Raw genomic sequence first — 20,713 nt, forward strand, 5'->3', positions numbered from 1 at the left:
AATAAGAAACAAAGTTAGATTGATATTTGAATGATGAAGTGGTAGAACTGCTAAAGGAAAATAAATTAGTAATTAGTAACAATAATGAGAATTCATTAAATATGAGAGGTTTATGGTGTAAAATGTGATAAATATGGTACAGGCACAGAATGGAGAGAGTACAAACATAGAAGAGGTATATGTAGGTTCCACATGTAAAATCACACTTTTTTAGGCATTTTTTATTCCAACTGAGAGTCTTCTTTTTCAGAATTGTGTATAACTAATTTTGTGTGATGATTCTACATTTTAGCAAAAATGCATAATTTAATCCTCTCTTATTTTAGACAAAATGTTGTGAGAACTACATCAATGTATCAGAGAGCCAACCAATACATTTTTGACAAGTGAAATCATGGTGCTATTTCAGTTCCTTTTCAGCCTTTAACCCCCCCCCCCCCCAAAAAAAAAAAACGAAAAGAAAAGTATTAAACCACAAAAGGGCACTCAAGAAATATTGGTGGTACTGTTCCCATTTAGGAAAAACAATACTTCAAGTCTTCACCTGTATGTGGTAAAATATTACCTTGAAATTATATGCATCTGTAAATTGAGGATTTATTGTAAGGTCTTTGTGATTCAAAAGCCTAAAGCTTTTATATATACAACCATGAAATGAGGAAAGAAATGAAAAATGATTTAATACCTTAGGTGGGTGTATTGAGGACTCGAAAAGTAATTACACCAAAGCCACAAATCCAATCTTTGCATCGCCGCCCCAGCGCCACCAAGTCTCGTATGAAACCTCAATAAAATGACTCCCTCGGAGAGAAATATTATGTCATGAATACCCTGACTGCATGACTGGATATTCATGATTATGTCAGAAACATAACAATTTAAAATGTCTTTGAATTAAAATAAATCATATGAACGTTAACTGAATTGTTATTTGCAGAATAGCAGGTGTAGGAGGAAGGAAATAATCTTACGTGAAATTGCGATTCAATGTTGAAGGGAGCAGATGGTGTCATTGTTCAGTTACTATGGAAACAGATTGGTATTTTATTGGCATGAAACTAGTGTGATGTAATTATGTTTTATTGTGAAACATATTATGTCAAAAAACTGGTGCTAGAATATAAATGCAAGTTTTGAATATATGCAGGTGCATCTATTGTCAAAATACCATATTAACGGTTGCACTTACACATATGACAGAGGTGAGTCATATTTTAATATACAGTAAATACAGTTTTTGATTTATGTATGTTTCTAGTAGAGATGCGCCTCTAATAGAGCAAACTATCCTCGGGGGCGGAGCTACATCACGGACGTTCTACGTTGCTAAGACGCGCACCACTGTACCACGTATTTCTATGGGCTTTGTGCGCGCTGCTGTGGAACGCCGGTGGAGCCGGTGAAAACTCGAGAAAACAACACAAACTCAACTTTGAAGTAATCCTGAACAACCAAATTCATATATGTTACACACGTAGGGCTAATCTTGTTACACTGTTCAGGGCACTCTCAACAACCATCGCAAAGTACCGTTTTCTGTGAGTTTTTGGTCTTTGTTTTCACCGCGAAGGTTGCCAGGCGGTAGAAAATGCCCGGATGTCCGCCCCCGAGGATACAGTATAATAATATGGTGCAATGTTATCTCATGCACACTGCCCTCTTGAGTCCTGTATGTACATCATTAGTTATAAAGGTGAAAAATATCAGGAATTCTATTAGGATTTAAAACCTAAGGTTATTTGAAATCTATGAATAAAATCAGAGATTTAGGTGATTCAATTTGCACATAACAAACAGTCTCAGTTGCATGATTTAGTTCAGGAAGCCACTGCCAATAAAACACAAGTTACACGTTTAGGAAGCAGCTGCAAGCTATTGCTCAACAAGAATTGAGGTGGGAGAAAAAAACACCCTACTCTTTATGGGGGCACTTGTAAATACTGACAATATAGTGGACAACACTTATATGCATGGTTCTACAGGCACAGCTCCATAAATAATTAATATTTTTTGCAAATAATGTCTATTCACACTGTAACAGCAGTCATACAATTAAGTTACTGATTGCACACAGATACTGTAGAATACTTTATTTTCGCTTGGAATTTATTTTCGCTATTGTCGCTGAAGGGATGAATCCGTGAAAATAAAATCCAGTGAATATACTTTTTTTCCTATATTTCACATTCAACTCATGAAAAATCAATGAAAATAAATTCCATAAAGAACGCCCAAAAAGCCTTTTCAGCGAAAATTAATTCCACAGTATTCTGCTGAGTTTCAAAGAGTTTAAAACAGAAAATTACAGGACACCTGAATATTGTCTAATGGACACTGCCAATCGTGTAAGAACACAACTCTACTTTCCAACAGATAAACGAGTAATAAATGTCCCCAAACGAAGCAAGACTTCTTATCAAGAAGTAGTAAATTCACTGACCATGCAGTCACCTCAGACAAAATAGACCTATATCAAAAATAAACTAGTCTGTATATTATTGTCTTGACAGATAACAGTAACATTTCCTACTAAATCTTTCTACCCTTCATTCAAACATATACAACTATAAAATCATCATCATCAAATAAAACTTATATCTAATTTCAAAATATAAAAATGGCTGCCTTCTCTCATGTTTGTACATTTGCTGGTATATTAGGGATAAAAATGGCTGCCTTCTCTCATGTTTGTACATTTGCTGGTATATTAGGGATGACTTAATATTATCTCAACACTATTTTTCCATGCAAAAAAAAAAAAAGGTTTTGGTCAATTTGTTTTCCTATAACTGTATTTGCTCTATTTGAAAGGATTCTGTATTAAAAACCAGTTACTGGATCATTAAAATAAGTTTACACATAGACATACATTTGTTATTTTTATCAAGCATGTACATGAATTTTTTAATAATTTAAAATTGTAACGAAAATTATGTTTCCATTATGATTTGTTATGAAAATTAAATTGTTTTTTCATTTTTTTCTGCTATGATACACACAAATTTAACTCACACGTGTGATAACCAGAATTTTTTAAAAGAATTGACAGAGATTTAATAAATTCTGTGAAAACTGATATTGTTATTACATGAAAGTATGAACTGTTATTATAGTCTGAATCTATTGCAAAAGCAATTTTTGGTATTATTGGGTGAATCGTTTCATTTCGTGTATAAACAGGAGGCTCTCCCTTTTTTTCGTTCATGGAACTACTTTCATATACATGTACTACTTTCATATACAAAGATCTACTTTCATATGCAAAAAAGCACATATCAATAATAAGGAGCATTTAATTATTATCACTGTCTTCCACAAAACAAAATAAACTAGAAAAAAGATGGTTCTGAAATTAACTGATATTGAACTACTTATGAAATAACATATGATACTGTTACTGTATTGCACTAGTGGTAACAATAAATGGAAAATAAATTATCTGGAGTCATTTTAACTTAAAATTCAAATTCTTTCCTGAAGAAATTTGAAATAAACAAGTATGCCCAAAAAAAAATACTTCCATGAATTTATTACACTGTACATGTAAACACAGTGAACATGCAACACATTTGGTCTAATCAGTAGTGTATGCACTTACTTAAATTACAGATGTTTCTTATAAATAAATAAAAACCGTTGGTTCATATGTGCTTCTAATGAAATAAATACGGTATACTACCTGGTAGTATACTACTTGATCTATGCTTGGCCTATAAATAAAACAAAACATCATGTCAAACGACAGGAATCAACTGTGTTTTATTTACCTTATAAACGCAGGGAAAGCAATTTTCAGGAGGAAAAGTTGTCAATGTCATGAGATAATTGCGTCTTTTAGTAGATTTCCCACAGGAAATTAACAGTTTAGAGAGTAAAGTAAAACAAGCACCTGTAGTAATCTATCACTATTTTCCAGATGTACACGAATAAACTACGGTTCAAATCTGAATATTTCTAAAATAACATTTAGTACATTACGATTTATTAGTTTGATATCTGCATTTAGGTTACATAAAAACCAGGTTTGCATTAATAAAACAGGTATACCAGGGAAACCTGCAAAACAAAAGGTAAGATAGGGAGGCCTGCATAAAACAGGTATGGTCAGGAAGTCTGCAAAACAACTGGTAAGCTTGGGAGGCGTGCATAAAACTGGTAAGATAGGGATCGAGGCCTGCATAAAACAGGTATGGTCAGGAAGTCTGCAAAATAACTGGTAAGCTTGGGAGGCGTGCATAAAACTGGTAAGATAGGGATCGAGGCCTGCATAAACGGGTATGGTCAGGAAGTCTGCAAAACAACTGGTAAGATAGGGAAGCCTGCATAAATCAGGTATGGTCAGGAAGTCTGCAAAACAACTGGTAAGCTAGGGAGGCGTGCATAAAACAGGTATGATCAGAAAGTCTGCAAAACAACTGGTAAGATAGGGATCGAGGCCTGCATAAAACGGGTATGGTCAGGAAGTCTGCAAAACAACTGATAAGATAGGGAGGCCTGCATAAAACAGGTATGGTCAGGAAGTCTGCAAAACGACTGGTAAGCTAGGGAGGCCTGCATATAACAGGTATGGTCAGGAAGTCTGCAAAACAACTGGTAAGCTTGGGAGGCGTGCATAAAACTGGTAAGATAGGGATCGAGGCCTGCATAAACGGGTATGGTCAGGAAGTCTGCAAAACAACTGGTAAGATAGGGAAGCCTGCATAAATCAGGTATGGTCAGGAAGTCTGCAAAAAAACTGGTAAGCTAGGGAGGCGTGCATAAAACAGGTATGATTAGAAAGTCTGCAAAACAACTGGTAAGCTAGGGAGGCCTGCATATAACAGGTATGGTCAGGAAGTCTGCAAAACAACTGGTAAGCTAGGGAGGCCTCCATAAACCTAAAATGCTAAGAAAGCCTACAAAACAACTGGTATTCTACTTAACAGCCTTGAGTAAATGAGACATACACACAAAGCCATTATATTGAAGATTGAACTATTGGATGAAGAAGTGTTATGCAAATTACCCTGAAAATTAAACCATACCTCAAAACAATCTTATGCAATCAGCACACCTAACATGACCCCTTTATGCAAATGAGCACACTTCACCTAACATGACCCTTTATGCAAATGAGAACACTTCACCTAACATGACTCCTTTATGCAAATGAGAACACTTCACCTAACATGACCCCTTTATGCAAATGAGCACACTTCACCTAACATGACACCTTTATGCAAATGAGAACGCTTCATCTAACATGACCCCTTTATGCAAATGAGCACACTTCACCTAACATGACCCTTTATGCAAATGAGAACACTTCACCTAACATGACCCCTTTATGCAAATGAGCACACTTCACCTAACTTGATACCTTTATGCAAATGAGAACACTTCATTTATCATGACCCCTTTTTTCAAATGATAACGCTTCATCTAACATGACCACTTTATGCAAATGAGAACACTTCATCTAACATGACCCCCTTTATGGAAATGAAAACACTTCACCTAGCATGCTTTATGGAAATGAAAACACTTAATCTAACATGACCCCAAATGCAAATGAAAACACTTCACCTAACATGACCCTTTTATGCAAATGAGAACACTTCACCTAACATGACTCCTTTGTGCAAATGAGAACACTTCATCTAACATGACGCCTTTATGCAAATGAGAACACTTCACAAAACATGACTCCTTTATGCAAATGAGAACACTTCATCTAACAAAACCCTTTATGCAAATGAATACACTTCATCTAATGCAAATGAGAACACTTCATCTAACATGATGCATTTATGCAAATGAGAACACTTCACCTAACATGACTCCTTTATGCAAATGAGAACACTTCATCTAACATGACCCCTTTATGCAAATGAGAACACTTCACCTAACATGACTCTTTTATGCAAATGAGATCACTTCATCTAACATGACCTCTTTATACAAATGAGAACACTTTACCTAACATGACCCTTTTATGCAAATGAGAACACTTCACCTAACATGACTGCTTTGTGCAAATGAGAACACTTCATCTAACATGACGCCTTTATGCAATTAGAACACTTCACCAAACATGACTCCTTTATGCAAATGAGAAAACTTCACCTAACATAACCCTTTATGCAAATGAATACACTTCATCTAATGCAAATGAGAACACTTCATCTAACATGATGCATTTATGCAAATGAGCACACTTCACCTAACATGACTCCTTTATGCAAATAAGAACACTTCACCTAACATGACTCCTTTATGCAAATGAGATCACTTCATCTAACATGACCCTTTTATGCAAATGAGAACACTTCATCTAACATGACCCCTTTATGCAAATGAGAACACTTCATCTAACATGACCCCTTTATGCAAATGAGAACACTTCACCTAACATAACCCTTTTATGCAAATGAGAACACTTCACCTAACATGACTCCTTTATGCAAATGAGAACACTTCACCTAACATGACGCCTTTATGCAAATGAGAACACTTCACCAAACATGACTCCTTTATGCAAATGAGAACACTTCACCTAACAACCCTTTATGCAAATGAATACACTTCATCTAATGCAAATGAGAACACTTCATCTAACATGATGCATTTATGCAAATGAGCACACTTCACCTAACATGACTCTTTATGCAAATGAGATCACTTCATCTAACATGACCCATTTATGCAAATGGAAACACTTCACTTAACATGACTCCTTTATGCAAATGAAAACACTTCATTTAATGACCCTTTTATGCAAATGAGATCACTTCATCTAACCTGACCCCTTTATGCAAATGAGAACACTTCACCTAACATGACCCATTTATAGAAACGAAAACACTTCATCTAATGATCCCTTTATGCAAATGAATACACTTCATCTAATGCAAATGAGAACACTTCATCTAACATGACCCCTTTTATGCAAGTCACAACACTTCACCTAACATGACCTATGACATGTATACATATGTACTTCTCAAGATGATTTTTAGACCAGCATGATTTATTGCTTTGTTCAAAATGAAGTATATATATATTATTCAATACAATTCAAACCTGTCCTGCATAATGACTTTAAAAATGTTTCAAATACTATTAGTAATTACTATACTGTGTGTACTATGAAAACACGGCCACACTTCTATATATGCATTAGCTATGTCCTAAAACATTAACAAATCTGTCAACAATACAGAGTGCAGAAGTTATTTTTAGGGTACATATCCCAAGAGTGGACATTTGCACAAGGTATGACAGTCATCTCAAACAGAGGAACAGGGTGGTCATGCCATGTCAGTCAACAATCAATATTCTAGAAGTTATTACAAGTCTTATATCCCTTGAGTAGACTATTTCTACAAAGTGTGACAGGGAGTCACCTCAGGGTGTCATGCAGTCATCTGTCATCAACACTCTGAGAAGTTTTCCAGTATAATCAGTGCATAATAGGAAGTCATATGGTAGGAGTAGACTAGAATAACAACGCATTCAATTTGAAGTGATTGGTAAGTACTTTCAGATTCTGCATGTGCACACTATTAGCAATTAGTATTAGCAATATTAGTAGCGAATACACTTACATATATTACAAAGGTGTTTAGTCAATTTAATTCATATTTTAATGATTTAGTAAAAAATAAATGTAATTTTTGGTTTAGATGCACTTCAATTAGAGTAAATACAGTGCCAATTTAATTCATATAGTAAATGTTGCTGCTTGTTTAAATGTTGAATAATCTGATGGATGGAATGGAAGAACTACAAAAATATGACAGAAACAATTACAGGGATATCTTTCAATATACTATTTCATAATTCAACATTTTGCTAGTCCAATAAAGTGCACTGGTCAGCATACATTTTGACAAATGATATAAAAAATGTGTGGTTGGCATGTGATTGACAGATGCTGTATAGTGTTGCTGTATTCCCATGGTAGTTATATCGCATGTAGGAAATGATCAAGTTCATCAATTCATTTATTGCTTTTCAACTCAAAATTTAATGCACATACCATACAATGCATTTAGATTATTATTATTATTAGTTCAAGAATACGCTTGAAGAGATTAGATAAATGCAATACTACTTTTCACTATTAGGTACTTGTTGAAATATGAAAAGTACCTTGAGTATTACATTTACATAAAGACAAATAAAACAATTTCTATTACTTAATAATAGAACTATAAATAAGTAAATAATAATAGAGCTATAAATAAACAAATAAATAAGTAAATAATAGAACTATAAATAAACAAATAAATAAATAAATAATAATAGAGCTATAAATAAGTAAATAATAGAACTATAAATAAACAAATAAATAAGTAAATAATAGAACTATAAATAAACAAATAAATAAGTAAATAATAGAACTATAAATAAACAAATAAATAAGTAAATAATAGAACTATAAATAAACAAATAAATAAATAAATAATAATAGAGCTATAAATAAGTAAATAATAGAGCTATAAATAAACAAATAAATAAGTAAATAATAGAACTATAAATAAACAAATAAATAAGTAAATAATAGAACTATAAATAAACAAATAAATAAATAAATAATAATAGAGCTATAAATAAGTAAATAATAGAACTATAAATAAACAAATAAATAAGTAAATAATAGAGCTATAAATAAACAAATAAATAATAGAACTATAAATAAACAAATAAATAAGTAAATAATAGAACTATAAATAAACAAATAAATAAGTAAATAATAGAACTATAAATAAACAAATAAATAAATAAATAATAATAGAGCTATAAATAAGTAAATAATAGAACTATAAATAAACAAATAAATAAGTAAATAATAGAGCTATAAATAAACAAATAAATAATAGAACTATAAATAAACAAATAAATAAGTAAATAATAGAACTATAAATAAACAAATAAATAAGTAAATAATAGAACTATAAATAAACAAATAAATAAATAAATAATAATAGAGCTATAAATAAGTAAATAATAGAACTATAAATAAACAAATAAATAAGTAAATAATAGAGCTATAAATAAACAAATAAATAATAGAACTATAAATAAACAAATAAATAAGTAAATAATAGAACTATAAATAAACAAATAAATAAGTAAATAATAAAGCTATAAATAAATAAGTAAATAATAGAACTATAAATAAACAAATAAATAAGTAAATAATAGAGCTATAAATAAATAAGTAAATAATAGAACTACCGAGGTATTATACAATATCTATAAATATGTTCAAAATCATCATAAATAGCTTTTAATAATTTTACTAACATTAATATTAAACATGTAATTCTCAATCATATTTGACTCCCTTGGTGAGTATTATTCTCTACAGACCTATATCAAGCACTATATATTATGTATCAACTGAAATAAAACCACTTGAAATCAGTCAACAATGAAATTAACACTGAGGTCAGAGAATGATAAATACGATAAGATGCCAGATATTAATAGGAAATATCATTAGTAGAAAAGGAAATTGCATTTTTCTTATTACATACTTATGTGACAGCGAAGAAATATTAGTTAATGGAAATTAATTTTCATAAAATTTGTATGAGCTGTACCACATGTTTTTTTATCCAGGTAATACTGAGCTGAAATTACTTTAGCTTGTTGCACCAAATGAGTAAACAAATGGCTATATGTCATGTGATATGTCACGTGACATAGCACATATTTATGATAATGGATGCAAATACATGTAGCTAGAAAAATAAATTTTTGAATATGAACAGAATGAACAGATCATTCTGGTTCAGTGATACATGAAATAAAAAAAGAAAATGACGAAAAAAAACTCATTTTGGGACAGAAATTATGAACAGGTGAATAAATGAACATGTGAATAAAACCTCAGTTTTCAACTTTGACAGGAAGTTATTTTTAAACATCGATTCTCAAATATATTACACATTATTCTTTTCTCACCAATCTATAGAACCTAATTGTTTTCATTTTATTATGTCACTCAAAGATAAAGAAGTGTTGTTTGCTGCCGTTATTATTAAATATATGTAAATATTTATATACCATCCCTCGGTACCCTAAACAAGTGTGACATCATCATAAACAAGTGAATCCATGTGAAGCAACCGTTTTCATTCGAGCCACAGGTGAGGAGGGATACACCTATACAAGGAGTTACGAGTCCAAGATGACTCCATGAGTAAGGAATACTGAGGGATTATACATTTATCATACGTGTATTCTAGACAGAGTCCATGAAGTGTAGACAAAATATACATGTAAAACCTATGCTGAAAGTACTAGCCGTGATAATACCAATCTTAATGTAGACTTCCAGGCATCTTGTATCATCAAATTTTCCATTAAAAATTAATAAGATAGCTAAAAAGAAGACTATATCAGATAAATTCAATTGAAACAGATTTGGGGCATGCATGTTTAGAGATGCTCTCCCTGCAGCTTCAAATTTCAAAGATAGCATCATCGATATCACACTGCAGCTTTAGTCTTCAAAGACAGCATCACTGATATCATGCTGCAGCTTCAGTCTTCAAAGACAACATCACAGATATCATGCTGCAGCTTCATTCTCCAAAGACGGCATCATCGATATGATGCTGCAGCTTCAGTCTTCAAAGACAGCATCACCAATATCATGCTGCAGCTTCTGTCTCCAAAGACGGCATCACTGATATCATACTGCAGCACCAGTCTTCAAAGATGGCATCACGGATATCATGCTGCAGCTTTAGTCTTCAAAGACGGCATTACCAATATGATGCTGCAGCTTCAGTCTTCAAAGACGGCATTACCAATATGATGCTGCAGCTTCAGTCTTCAAAGACGGCATCACTGATATCATGCTGCAGCTTCAGTCTTCAAAGACGGCATCACTGATATCATACTGAAGCTTTAGTCTTCAAAGACGGCATCACTGATATCATACTGAAGCTTTAGTCTTCAAAGACGGCATTACCAATATGATGCTGCAGCTTCAGTCTTCAAAGACGGCATTACCAATATGATGCTGCAGCTTCAGTCTTCAAAGACGGCATCACTGATATCATACTGAAGCTTTAGTCTTCAAAGACGGCATTACCAATATGATGCTGCAGCTTCAGTCTTCAAAGACGGCATTACCAATATGATGCTGCAGCTTTAGTCTTCAAAGACGGCATCACCAATATGATATATTATATATATTATTATTGCAGCAAATCATCAAGATACATGAAATACTACAAATATCAGGAATTCTCTGTCTAAAGAACATTTTCATTGAATGCGCTACATGGAGCAAATACAGTACATGTGTTTACTAGGAAACTGGTCAAAATTTTCACTGGTTTTTGTTATTTATTCATATCACAAAATTTTACTATATGATACATGTATGGGATGAAAAAGTAATATATTATAATTGATACATGTATGAAATCTAACATTGTGAAATTATTTCAAAAAAGTTATAATAGCTTCCACCTTATACAATGGGAGGTTATCTCCCACAATGCATTGCAAATATGTCCAGTAACATGCTTAGTAGTCCACAATTTTGATTTGGTTCAAACTGCTTTAACAAACAAATTTGTTATAAACAGTATGACTGCAGTAGATAATATCATGTCTTCTTTGCAGGGAGTTGTGGGGATCTGATGAATCGCTCTCAAGGCACAAAACACATGCATGCTAGTGGGATATCGGAGATGAGATGAAAAGTAAAAGTCATGTCTATTGAAAGACAGTCCTCTGAAGACACAGATGTGTAATGCTCTCCACACCCACTATAATTGCCTGAACAATCCACTAAATGTTATGGAGAACTGTGTAGACGGCACGCACTGAGTCTCCATGCTGCGAATGTGGTTGAACTGAATACAGAAATCCAAAAATTTACGATCTGCCCCAGGTAGCTGTGCATGTCTAGATGTAATAAACTGTTGGAAAGAAGTTTTAAAAACTCTCCACTGCATTATGGGATAGCATTTCACAAGTAAGGTCAATCTAGTGTAATATTTGACTAATGACAGGATATAACATGGGCATCTTCAATAAATGTGTACCGGGGTAAATAATGACATTATATTAGTACCAGAAGCGATGGTGGTGATGGTGCTAACTGAGACCATTTTGTGGTGGTTTTGGTAATGATAGTAGCAGCCATTGTGGTGGGAATGCAGCATGGCCATTGTGGTTTGTAGTAATGGTGGCCATGGAGGTGATGGTTTGCTTGCTACCATACATGTAAAAGTAATCAAAAATGTTATCAATATTATATTTTGTTTGTCTAGTTCAATTTTTACATTTAATTTTGATAAAAATTTAAATACGAATATTTACAGCAAAATTTTGGTGGGAAAAATGTTTGTGAAATGGAAAACGCTTAGAGCATGAACAAAATAATGAAATTTTGCTTGCGTGCTTGTGTCTAAAATCATCTACATTACGTAGGTATGTGTAACTTACGGCAGTATGTATAGCTTTAAGCTAGCGTGGTTTTTCACAAAAGTTTTGCGATTTACAATTTTTTTTTTTTTAGAATAAATATGATCAGGCATCCTTATATTCAATATCTCAAATGCAGACAGCATGTAAGTATGAAAGAACCAATACAAAAGAATTCTCCTGCGTAGAAAATGTCTTTGTGTTACAATTGCACACTGTCTATTTATACATGAATAGCAGAATAATGAAAAAAGCACCGAGACGTAACAACTTAAACAATTATTTTGAAATGACTCTTCACTGATGAGTGAGTCTAATACATTTTTAGATGATGAAAAACAAATTTGATAACATGACAGGTATTGATATATTGAAGGTCTTTATTTAGGCAACAAGTGTGTTCTTGACATGCATTAGAGACCTGAATATTAAAAAATATGTGGAAAAAATGCTGCGTAGTTTGGAAAGACATTGCAGGATACAATATCACATGCTATATTTGTTCATTCTTGAACAGTTGTGACAATCACTAGAATCGTCTGGTAAATATCTATCTACATGAATCACACAACTACATGTACGTGACAGGTAAACGCCGCAAAATCCTGAGATAGTTACATTTATTTGGTTCATTTGTTTGTACATGTAAACGCAAAAGTCAGTGAACAAGCCTACTAGTTGCTGATGAAATTGGGGAAAATATTGGAAAAATTATGTAAATAAAGTACATGTAAATAACGGAAAAAGTACAATGACCTAATTATTTGTGTTCAGTCCCATACATGTACAGTGTGTATGTCTATAAGTGTAAATATTGAAATATTCATGCTTTAATCTGACAGGTTTTAACAAATTGAAAGATTATGCTGGTAGTCGTGGGAAATGGGAATAAAAAAAATATGGTATCGGTGTTGTACAACAAAGTAAAAAATATTCAAATTTAGCAAACTGCTAAAGGGCCTATGCTATTATTTATTATTTATTAAGGAGTATATTGTAGCATATAGATATTTGCAATGCATGTTGGACTCTGGATTTATCTTTTGTTTTCTAATAATTTAAAATCCTAAAAGTCTATTTGTTCTATATTTAGTCTAAGAAATGACATGGGTTTAAAATAGTTTGTATTGATATTACAAATGTATACACTGTAAGAGTGCAAGTAGCATTGTAAAGTCTATAAATAAATCACAGGAATTAAAATAGTTTCAGATGCTGTCAATTAATAAAGTTCATTTTGTCAGTTTATGTGGAAAGGAAATTAATAATCAAATATTGGTTTTTAGGACGAAAATGTATTGCAGTTAGATATGGTGGATATTGGTTGATAACAAAAACTAAACTACAGAACCTAGTTATAAATATAGACTTAATCAATATTCAGACATTGGAAAGGTTTCTACCAAGATTTACCTGTAATACTTCAGTGTATTTTTAACACATTGATTGAGTCTCATACAAATAAAGGTAATATATACGTCAATGTAAACATTGCATTTTAAACTAAAATGGCAATGGATTGGAAACCATCATATGACGTACAGATTAAGTCAGTCACCTAGCACCCTCATAAGTAGAATTCCATATAATGTAAAATCAGGAAACCAGTGTTAGCTGATTCAATACACAGAGCATCAGTATACAATCATTTCCCAGAAAGAAGCTGTCATTACTAAGACTAATTGACCCAGCTTATTGACAGGGAAATGCTGTTTAAGGGAAAATATTAAATGACGCACTAAACAGTTAATTGCTTGAATTCAGTTTGTGACGTTTAATCTGTCTTGAATTTTAAAATGTGTTTATTTTGCATTAGAGATAGCGTACAAGTGACTCTTGACGTTGGAGTGTTTGTTAACGTCAAACTCAAGTATTACTAACAAAAGAGTCAGAAAGAGTGCATGAGGAAAATGTCTATACGCTAAAATAGATATTGTCAAGTGTTTGAAAACTTCCAGAGAGAGAGAGAAAGAGAGACTATTTTGGGTATATTCACATCCACAGTCATGGGCAAAAGCATATACTTTGTACAAATACGTATGTCATATTTATGTAAGCATATTGTACACTGTAAACTACATGAATAAAATTTTACAAAGTCTTAATCATGAAATTATGCAGAAGTGAAATTTCAGTGGGTCCTAAAGCACACAAAATCACCATGACAATGACAAATTGTGAAAATTAGCAGCAAAAATGATTTAAAATATAATGTTTAAATCTAAATATCATTTTTTGAAAGATTTTGTATGAAATGAAAGATTCACAGGGTTCTTTACTGCAGCTTCCATTGTGGCTCATTTAAATTATCAACTGGCAAACATATCAGGTGACAGAAACATAATGGTTGACAACTTTCATTATTAATGGTACCAGGAATAAAATACCAATATAAAACATTCTGATAAAGTTTACACGTGAACATTAAATATGGTACCAGTACATTTTTCTCCAGCATTTTTTTTTTATTTCAATTTTTTTTATATGGCATACAATGTACATATTGGAAGCAAACAAGTGATATTGTGTTCTTTATAACATGTACATGTATGGTATTTATATCTATCTACCTGTGAAAATGTGAATACAATTATTATTTTCCCTGCATTTTCACAAGCCAATTCCAAGCACATCTAGGTACATATACATTTTATATTGCATAAGGTCAAATTTCTGACCCTGCAAGTTTGAAAGATACTGGGATTTGTGTTTACAACTGTCGCAGCAATGCAAAGATATATTTTAAAAGAAAAACAACTTTTTTCAACATTGAATTATTTATTGATTGAACCCTACCTAATATATGAAACATAGTATCTGATGCTGTAGCCTACAGCAAGTTGCCACAAAGAGATAATTATGCACTACACCTGATTTTATGGCTTTTAGAAACTTGCAACAGAATGATTTTACAACAATATGATCATGTAGCCATGGTTGATGTAATTGCATAATTTGCATATCATCAACAGAACCAAACGAAACGTATTTTTACCAAAAAACAGGCTTGTACAAGAGTTGACGTAGTCAGTGGAGTGAATGCATTTTTGATAAGAGTGGCCTGGGGGCGACATGTTTGTAGGATGCTAATGATTCTAAGGGAAGATACACATATATACGTGTAGCAAGTAAATTGTAACCATCAAACTTTATGTAAACAAATAGATGTACAATAATAATAGGTAAGTAAAAGATTAATCCAAATTTAGGAAGAATTCACAAATTTTTGGTGGACTACAAAAAAACATTTAAACTTCTAATTATAATTGTTCAAATCTTTAAATATGAAGCAATCAGAAAGGAGATATCAGGTATACGTATACTGGTATACTGGTAAATATGATGTTTAAGTTGTTTACAAAATTAATTTTGTCATTTTTGTTGTAATTTTTATTTACAATGTGATTTGCTGTGAGATTTGATTTCACTGGAGATGCCTCTTCAACCTTTTCACTACCAAACTTACTCACCCAAATTTGTCTACACTTTTTCAATATTTCTGGAATTGAACCCTAATTTTGGAGCCAACAGACTAAATTTGAGACAACTTTCAGTTTTTACTCAAAAAATGAGACAACTTTCATTTTTTACTCAAAAAATTTGAGACAACTTTCAGTTTTTACTCAAAAAAATTGGCAATCTTCTGAAGAAAAGTGCAGTCTATTTTGTGATGAAAAGATGGAACTGGTGGTGAACAAAATGCCTGCTGGAAGTCTCCACAGACATACATATACCAAAATCAATGAGTTAGCAGGCAATGAGTTAACCATTGCAGACCATATAAATTTGACTCCATACGTTACAGAAAGCATATACGACTATAGTGATAACTATATTATTATTTATAGAACCTTGCTACTGTTAAATCAATTTTTCAGAGATTTTCTAATTTTTATTTCTTTATTTTGTTGAATTTCAGTGTATTTTAATTTTAGTGTGTCTTATTTTATTTGTCTTTTGTAATCATTTTTTACCTTACTAAACCCACAGATGGTTCAGTTGCGTAATAAAGTTATTATTATCATTATTTAAGATATAACCAATTAGTTTTCCCCTTTCCACCCATTTTCTAAATCTTCAATCGTAAAAATGATTCAAAATTTTGATATACACAATGTATGAAAACAATATGAAACTATACTACTTTATTTTAGCTGGAATTAATTTTCGCTGAAAAGACTTTTTGGGTATTTTGTATGGAATTTAATTTTGACTGAGTTGAATGTAAAATATAGGAAAAAGGTATATTCGCTGGATTTTATTTTCACTAAATCATTAATTCAACGAAAATTAATTCTAAGTGAAAATAAAGTATTTTACAGTATATGATTTCATGTAACCAGAATATTTTTAGCAAGCATCCAATACGTCAATATCGGTGCCATATGATCACATTGGATGCAGATACCATGACTGTTTCATAGGTCATATTGACAGAGCTATTGCAGATTACCTTATTCTTTATGCAGGTACACGGCATTCTGTGAAAGTCTATACAACAATAAAACAATGAGAAATGTATGTATGGAAATCGAGAGAAAGACAAATATTGCTACAGGGTATCCCTAAAATAAACTGCATGTTACTGTCTAACCTTTCAGACAACGTTTTCAACTAACCTCTATGTCAAGATTTTAAGATTACGGAATTGATTTCTAAAGTGCTATAAATCGTTTCAAATACTACTGTGGTGTGAGAGATGTAAATGGTGTAATTGAGCAGGCGTTTTATGTATGAAATGGCTCTATTAAGGGCATGTATTCACATTTATAGAAAAAATTTAAAGAAAGAATATTATCCAAGAAGTGTTATTACATGTAAGTGCAATATGAAGCAATGTACATGTATTATGCTTGATGCTTTATTAATGTGAGTTTCATCTAGCGTAGTGGCAGAATTTGCCGAGGAGGTTTGTAGTTTGTATTTACAATTATAAAACTATTACATGTACGTACACATAGGTAATAGTTCTGTAAAAAGATGGGTGTTATATTCACTTATTTCAATGACAAATAAATGTGCTACATTGCTTCCTTTGAATTTAATTAACCTTTATCATGCCAGCCCAATTTACTTGTACATTGATTTAACCAGATATGGGTTAATCCCTTAGATTAATACTAACGGTACTACATCATCAAATCAGCTAAAACTAAACTCAGTGAATATTTCAGTATGATTGCACAAAATAAGTATTATTACTCATAGATTCCATAGTAGATGTATCAATTGTGTATAAGATATCTGATAGAAAATTTCACACTCCACTTCTCTTTATCACCCCATGGTATGACAAGATATGTAATCTGACCATATGGTACTCTCTTCACTCTATTTAGCACACCACAATCAAGTTACTAAGCTACATCATGTTGGTATTCAAAGCATGACTAAATTGGATCTCCAGAGATCTCTACAACCACACACACAAAATGTCTTACTGACATACCATATGTTTGGTCACAATAACCCCTCCATTAAAATAAGTCCCAGCAGATACTAACAAAAATTGGCCAACATATTTTTTGTTATTCTAAAAAATAACAAAATTTGTACAAGAATGGTCAACAAATTTGAAGATTTTGGTGTCTGGCATAGTGGAATGACAAACCAAAAGGGTCTGTATTTAATTTTAATTTACATAATTTTAATTCATACTGATTCCTCTGTATTGAATCAAACATTCCTCAACATTACATATTTTCTCTATTGTTAAAATATCCAGCATGTAAGGGCCATATACAAGTTTCTGGTCAATTGTTTTTTTCAACATCATTGTACTCACATGTTTTTCTCGTAATTTTAAAATTGTTTTTATTTAATTTATTTTTTTGATAATTGAATTATTCTTTCATACATGTATTCCCAAAAATGCTGACAAAAAAATTAAGAAAAAGAGGTGTTGCATGCATACATACATACATACATTTACTGACGTGTGTGATCACCAAAAACATGCATGTTGCGCTTCTAGTGCAAATATGGTGAATGTGCCTCTATTGGCGATGCACATTTAATAGAGCAAATATGCTACAACCAAACACAGCATGCTGCTTCTGTACCAATCTAATGCAGAATGTAATAATTGCTTTCTGAATTTTTTTTAAATCCAGCCACAAAAACAGCCATCTGTACCAACCTAATACAGAACTTGCTTTCACCATGGAACTATAAACCCCAGAAAGAACAACGAAACTAAGAGGATTAAAAAAACCTTTGTCTTAGTTTATCTTACAGTGCTTTCGCTTTTGTTTCCACGACATTAGTCATACTCCATGTTAGTTGCCGCCGATACGCCCGTTTCAACCGCTTTGCTGGAAACGGAAAACTTGAAAAAAAATTTTCATATCTGCGCAGTAAAATATTTCGTTCACTACGCATGCGCAAACAAGTCGGTCTGCAGGGTGACCTTCAGTGTACCGGAAATCATGCAACGGGGCGGAGTTTTAGCGAGTTTTCATAATTTTTAATGTCGTTTTTAGATTACTTCTTGTTTTTTTCAACCCTCGAAAAAATAAGGTTGCGAAAGTTTGCGAAACATGGGGTTTGGTGAGCTGTTTGTTGTTGAGATATCCCGACTAATTCCGTGTTTCCCTTCGATCGCCAGAAGTGGCAATGTGTTTTTTTTCCCCGTTGAATGTCGATCATTTATCAGTGTTTTTGTCTTGGCGCCATTGTTTTTTTATGCTATAACCGGAACAACTCGGTCACGTGATCTCCCGGAGTTGTCCGATTGACTCCGAAAATGACCGATAGTCGGAGATAAACGTTCATTTGCGTAAATCGGCTTATTTTTTAGTGCGACAAAATAAACAGTCAAAATAAACATTCGACATCGCGGCAACTATCATAGTTCAAAGGAAACGAAGTGGTTGTTCTTCCTGGGGTTTATAGTTCCATGCTTTCACCATTTGCAATCCACCCACAAAAACAGCCATATGTATCAGCCTAATGCGGAACTTGCTTTCACCATTTGCAATCCACCCACAAAAACAGCCATATGTATCAGCCTAATACAGAATTTCCTTTCACCATTTAGTGCAATCCACCCACAAAAACAGCCATATGTATCAGCCTAATGCGGAACTTGCTTTCACCATTTGCAATCCACCCACAAAAACAGCCATATGTATCAGCCTAATGCGGAACTCTCACATGATGGAATCTAAACTTCAGTAATTGACCTCACATTCAAAATAAACAATAAAGCAGTAAATAAAACAATTGTTTTATAATTTGATGTTTTATGAGACACTCAACACCCTAACAGACCTATTTGAGCCATTCCAGCAGATCTCATTTTGTATTGAATTCACATCACTGAATAATCAACCAAACACTTCTATAAAACAAATATTATTCTATGAATTATGGAATATATCATATTACATATACCTTTAGTGCTTATTAAATGTTTGTTGTATTGATATTTTACAGATAAGACACTATCAATTATTCACTGGATTTCATCTATAAATGAGAACATGTCAGATTATGTCTTATTGTTTCACTGACAAAGACTTCAAGAAAGATTTGAAGAAAGTACAATTAAAAATATTGAAAAATATTTGATGTAAACCTATGATTTTAATCTTACTTATGTGAAGCCCTTCCTCCCCCATAGCAAACTTCCTCCCCACATTAGTAATGGTTGCACTATTTTGTTCTAAGTTATTACTGTATCTGCCATATAACTAGTGCCTGCAGCACTCCCATTCAGTAAATCACAGGGATGTGTCTTTGGTCAAAATAAGTTATATTTTTAATGATTTTGCCAACAAACGATTGCAATTTTTGGTGCTTCTTATGTTTTTATTTTACTCTCCAGGTGAGGTTAAATTATTTTCTATGACATAAATCAGACCTTAGCAGTGGTCGTTAGAATGTTGCCCTAATATAAATAAATTAGCCAAGACTGCTGAAATGACATGCTTTCTTTTATTGCTGTGATACTCACCACTTTCCAGATGTACCTGGTTCTGGACAATTATAAATGACATTCCAATATAAGGTATTCGGATTTTATTAAGCACAATTATTCCTCTGCAGTTCCAAATCTTGAAAAAAGAAATTAAACCTTAGCAACAGAGAGATCAACTAGCAATGCCGAAATGAATCACATCGCCTGACACTACATTAATGACATGACCTTTTACACAAAGCATAAATGAACAGAAAACTCTAGACAGGCAGACATGTTTCAGCTGAAATTGACTGGTATTCACTGCAAGACAGATTTGACTATAAATCAATAACGAAAGCATTCATTGAGCAG

At 32.5% G+C, this 20,713-nt stretch overlaps 1 protein-coding gene across 2 annotated transcripts in view; it reads right to left on the reverse strand.

The window, feature by feature from the left end:
- Positions 1 to 20,713, reverse strand: part of LOC102802319 (zinc finger matrin-type protein 3-like) — a 103,800-nt gene that overhangs the window by 36,122 nt on the left and 46,965 nt on the right. Inside the window, exon 2 of one of the 2 annotated variants that reach the window (XM_085490733.1) lies at positions 20,396 to 20,495. The exons of the other annotated variant lie outside the window; for it this stretch is intronic. Coding sequence (XP_085346859.1) covers positions 20,396 to 20,438 — 43 coding nt within the window. The 5' untranslated portion in view covers positions 20,439 to 20,495. The remainder of the gene's footprint in view (positions 1 to 20,395; positions 20,496 to 20,713) is intronic. 2 annotated transcript variants of the gene reach the window in all.

Source organism: Saccoglossus kowalevskii, chromosome 15 (genome assembly GCF_978046115.1).
Source record: "Saccoglossus kowalevskii chromosome 15, keSacKowa6.1, whole genome shotgun sequence".
Taxonomy (NCBI): domain Eukaryota; kingdom Metazoa; phylum Hemichordata; class Enteropneusta; family Harrimaniidae; genus Saccoglossus; species Saccoglossus kowalevskii.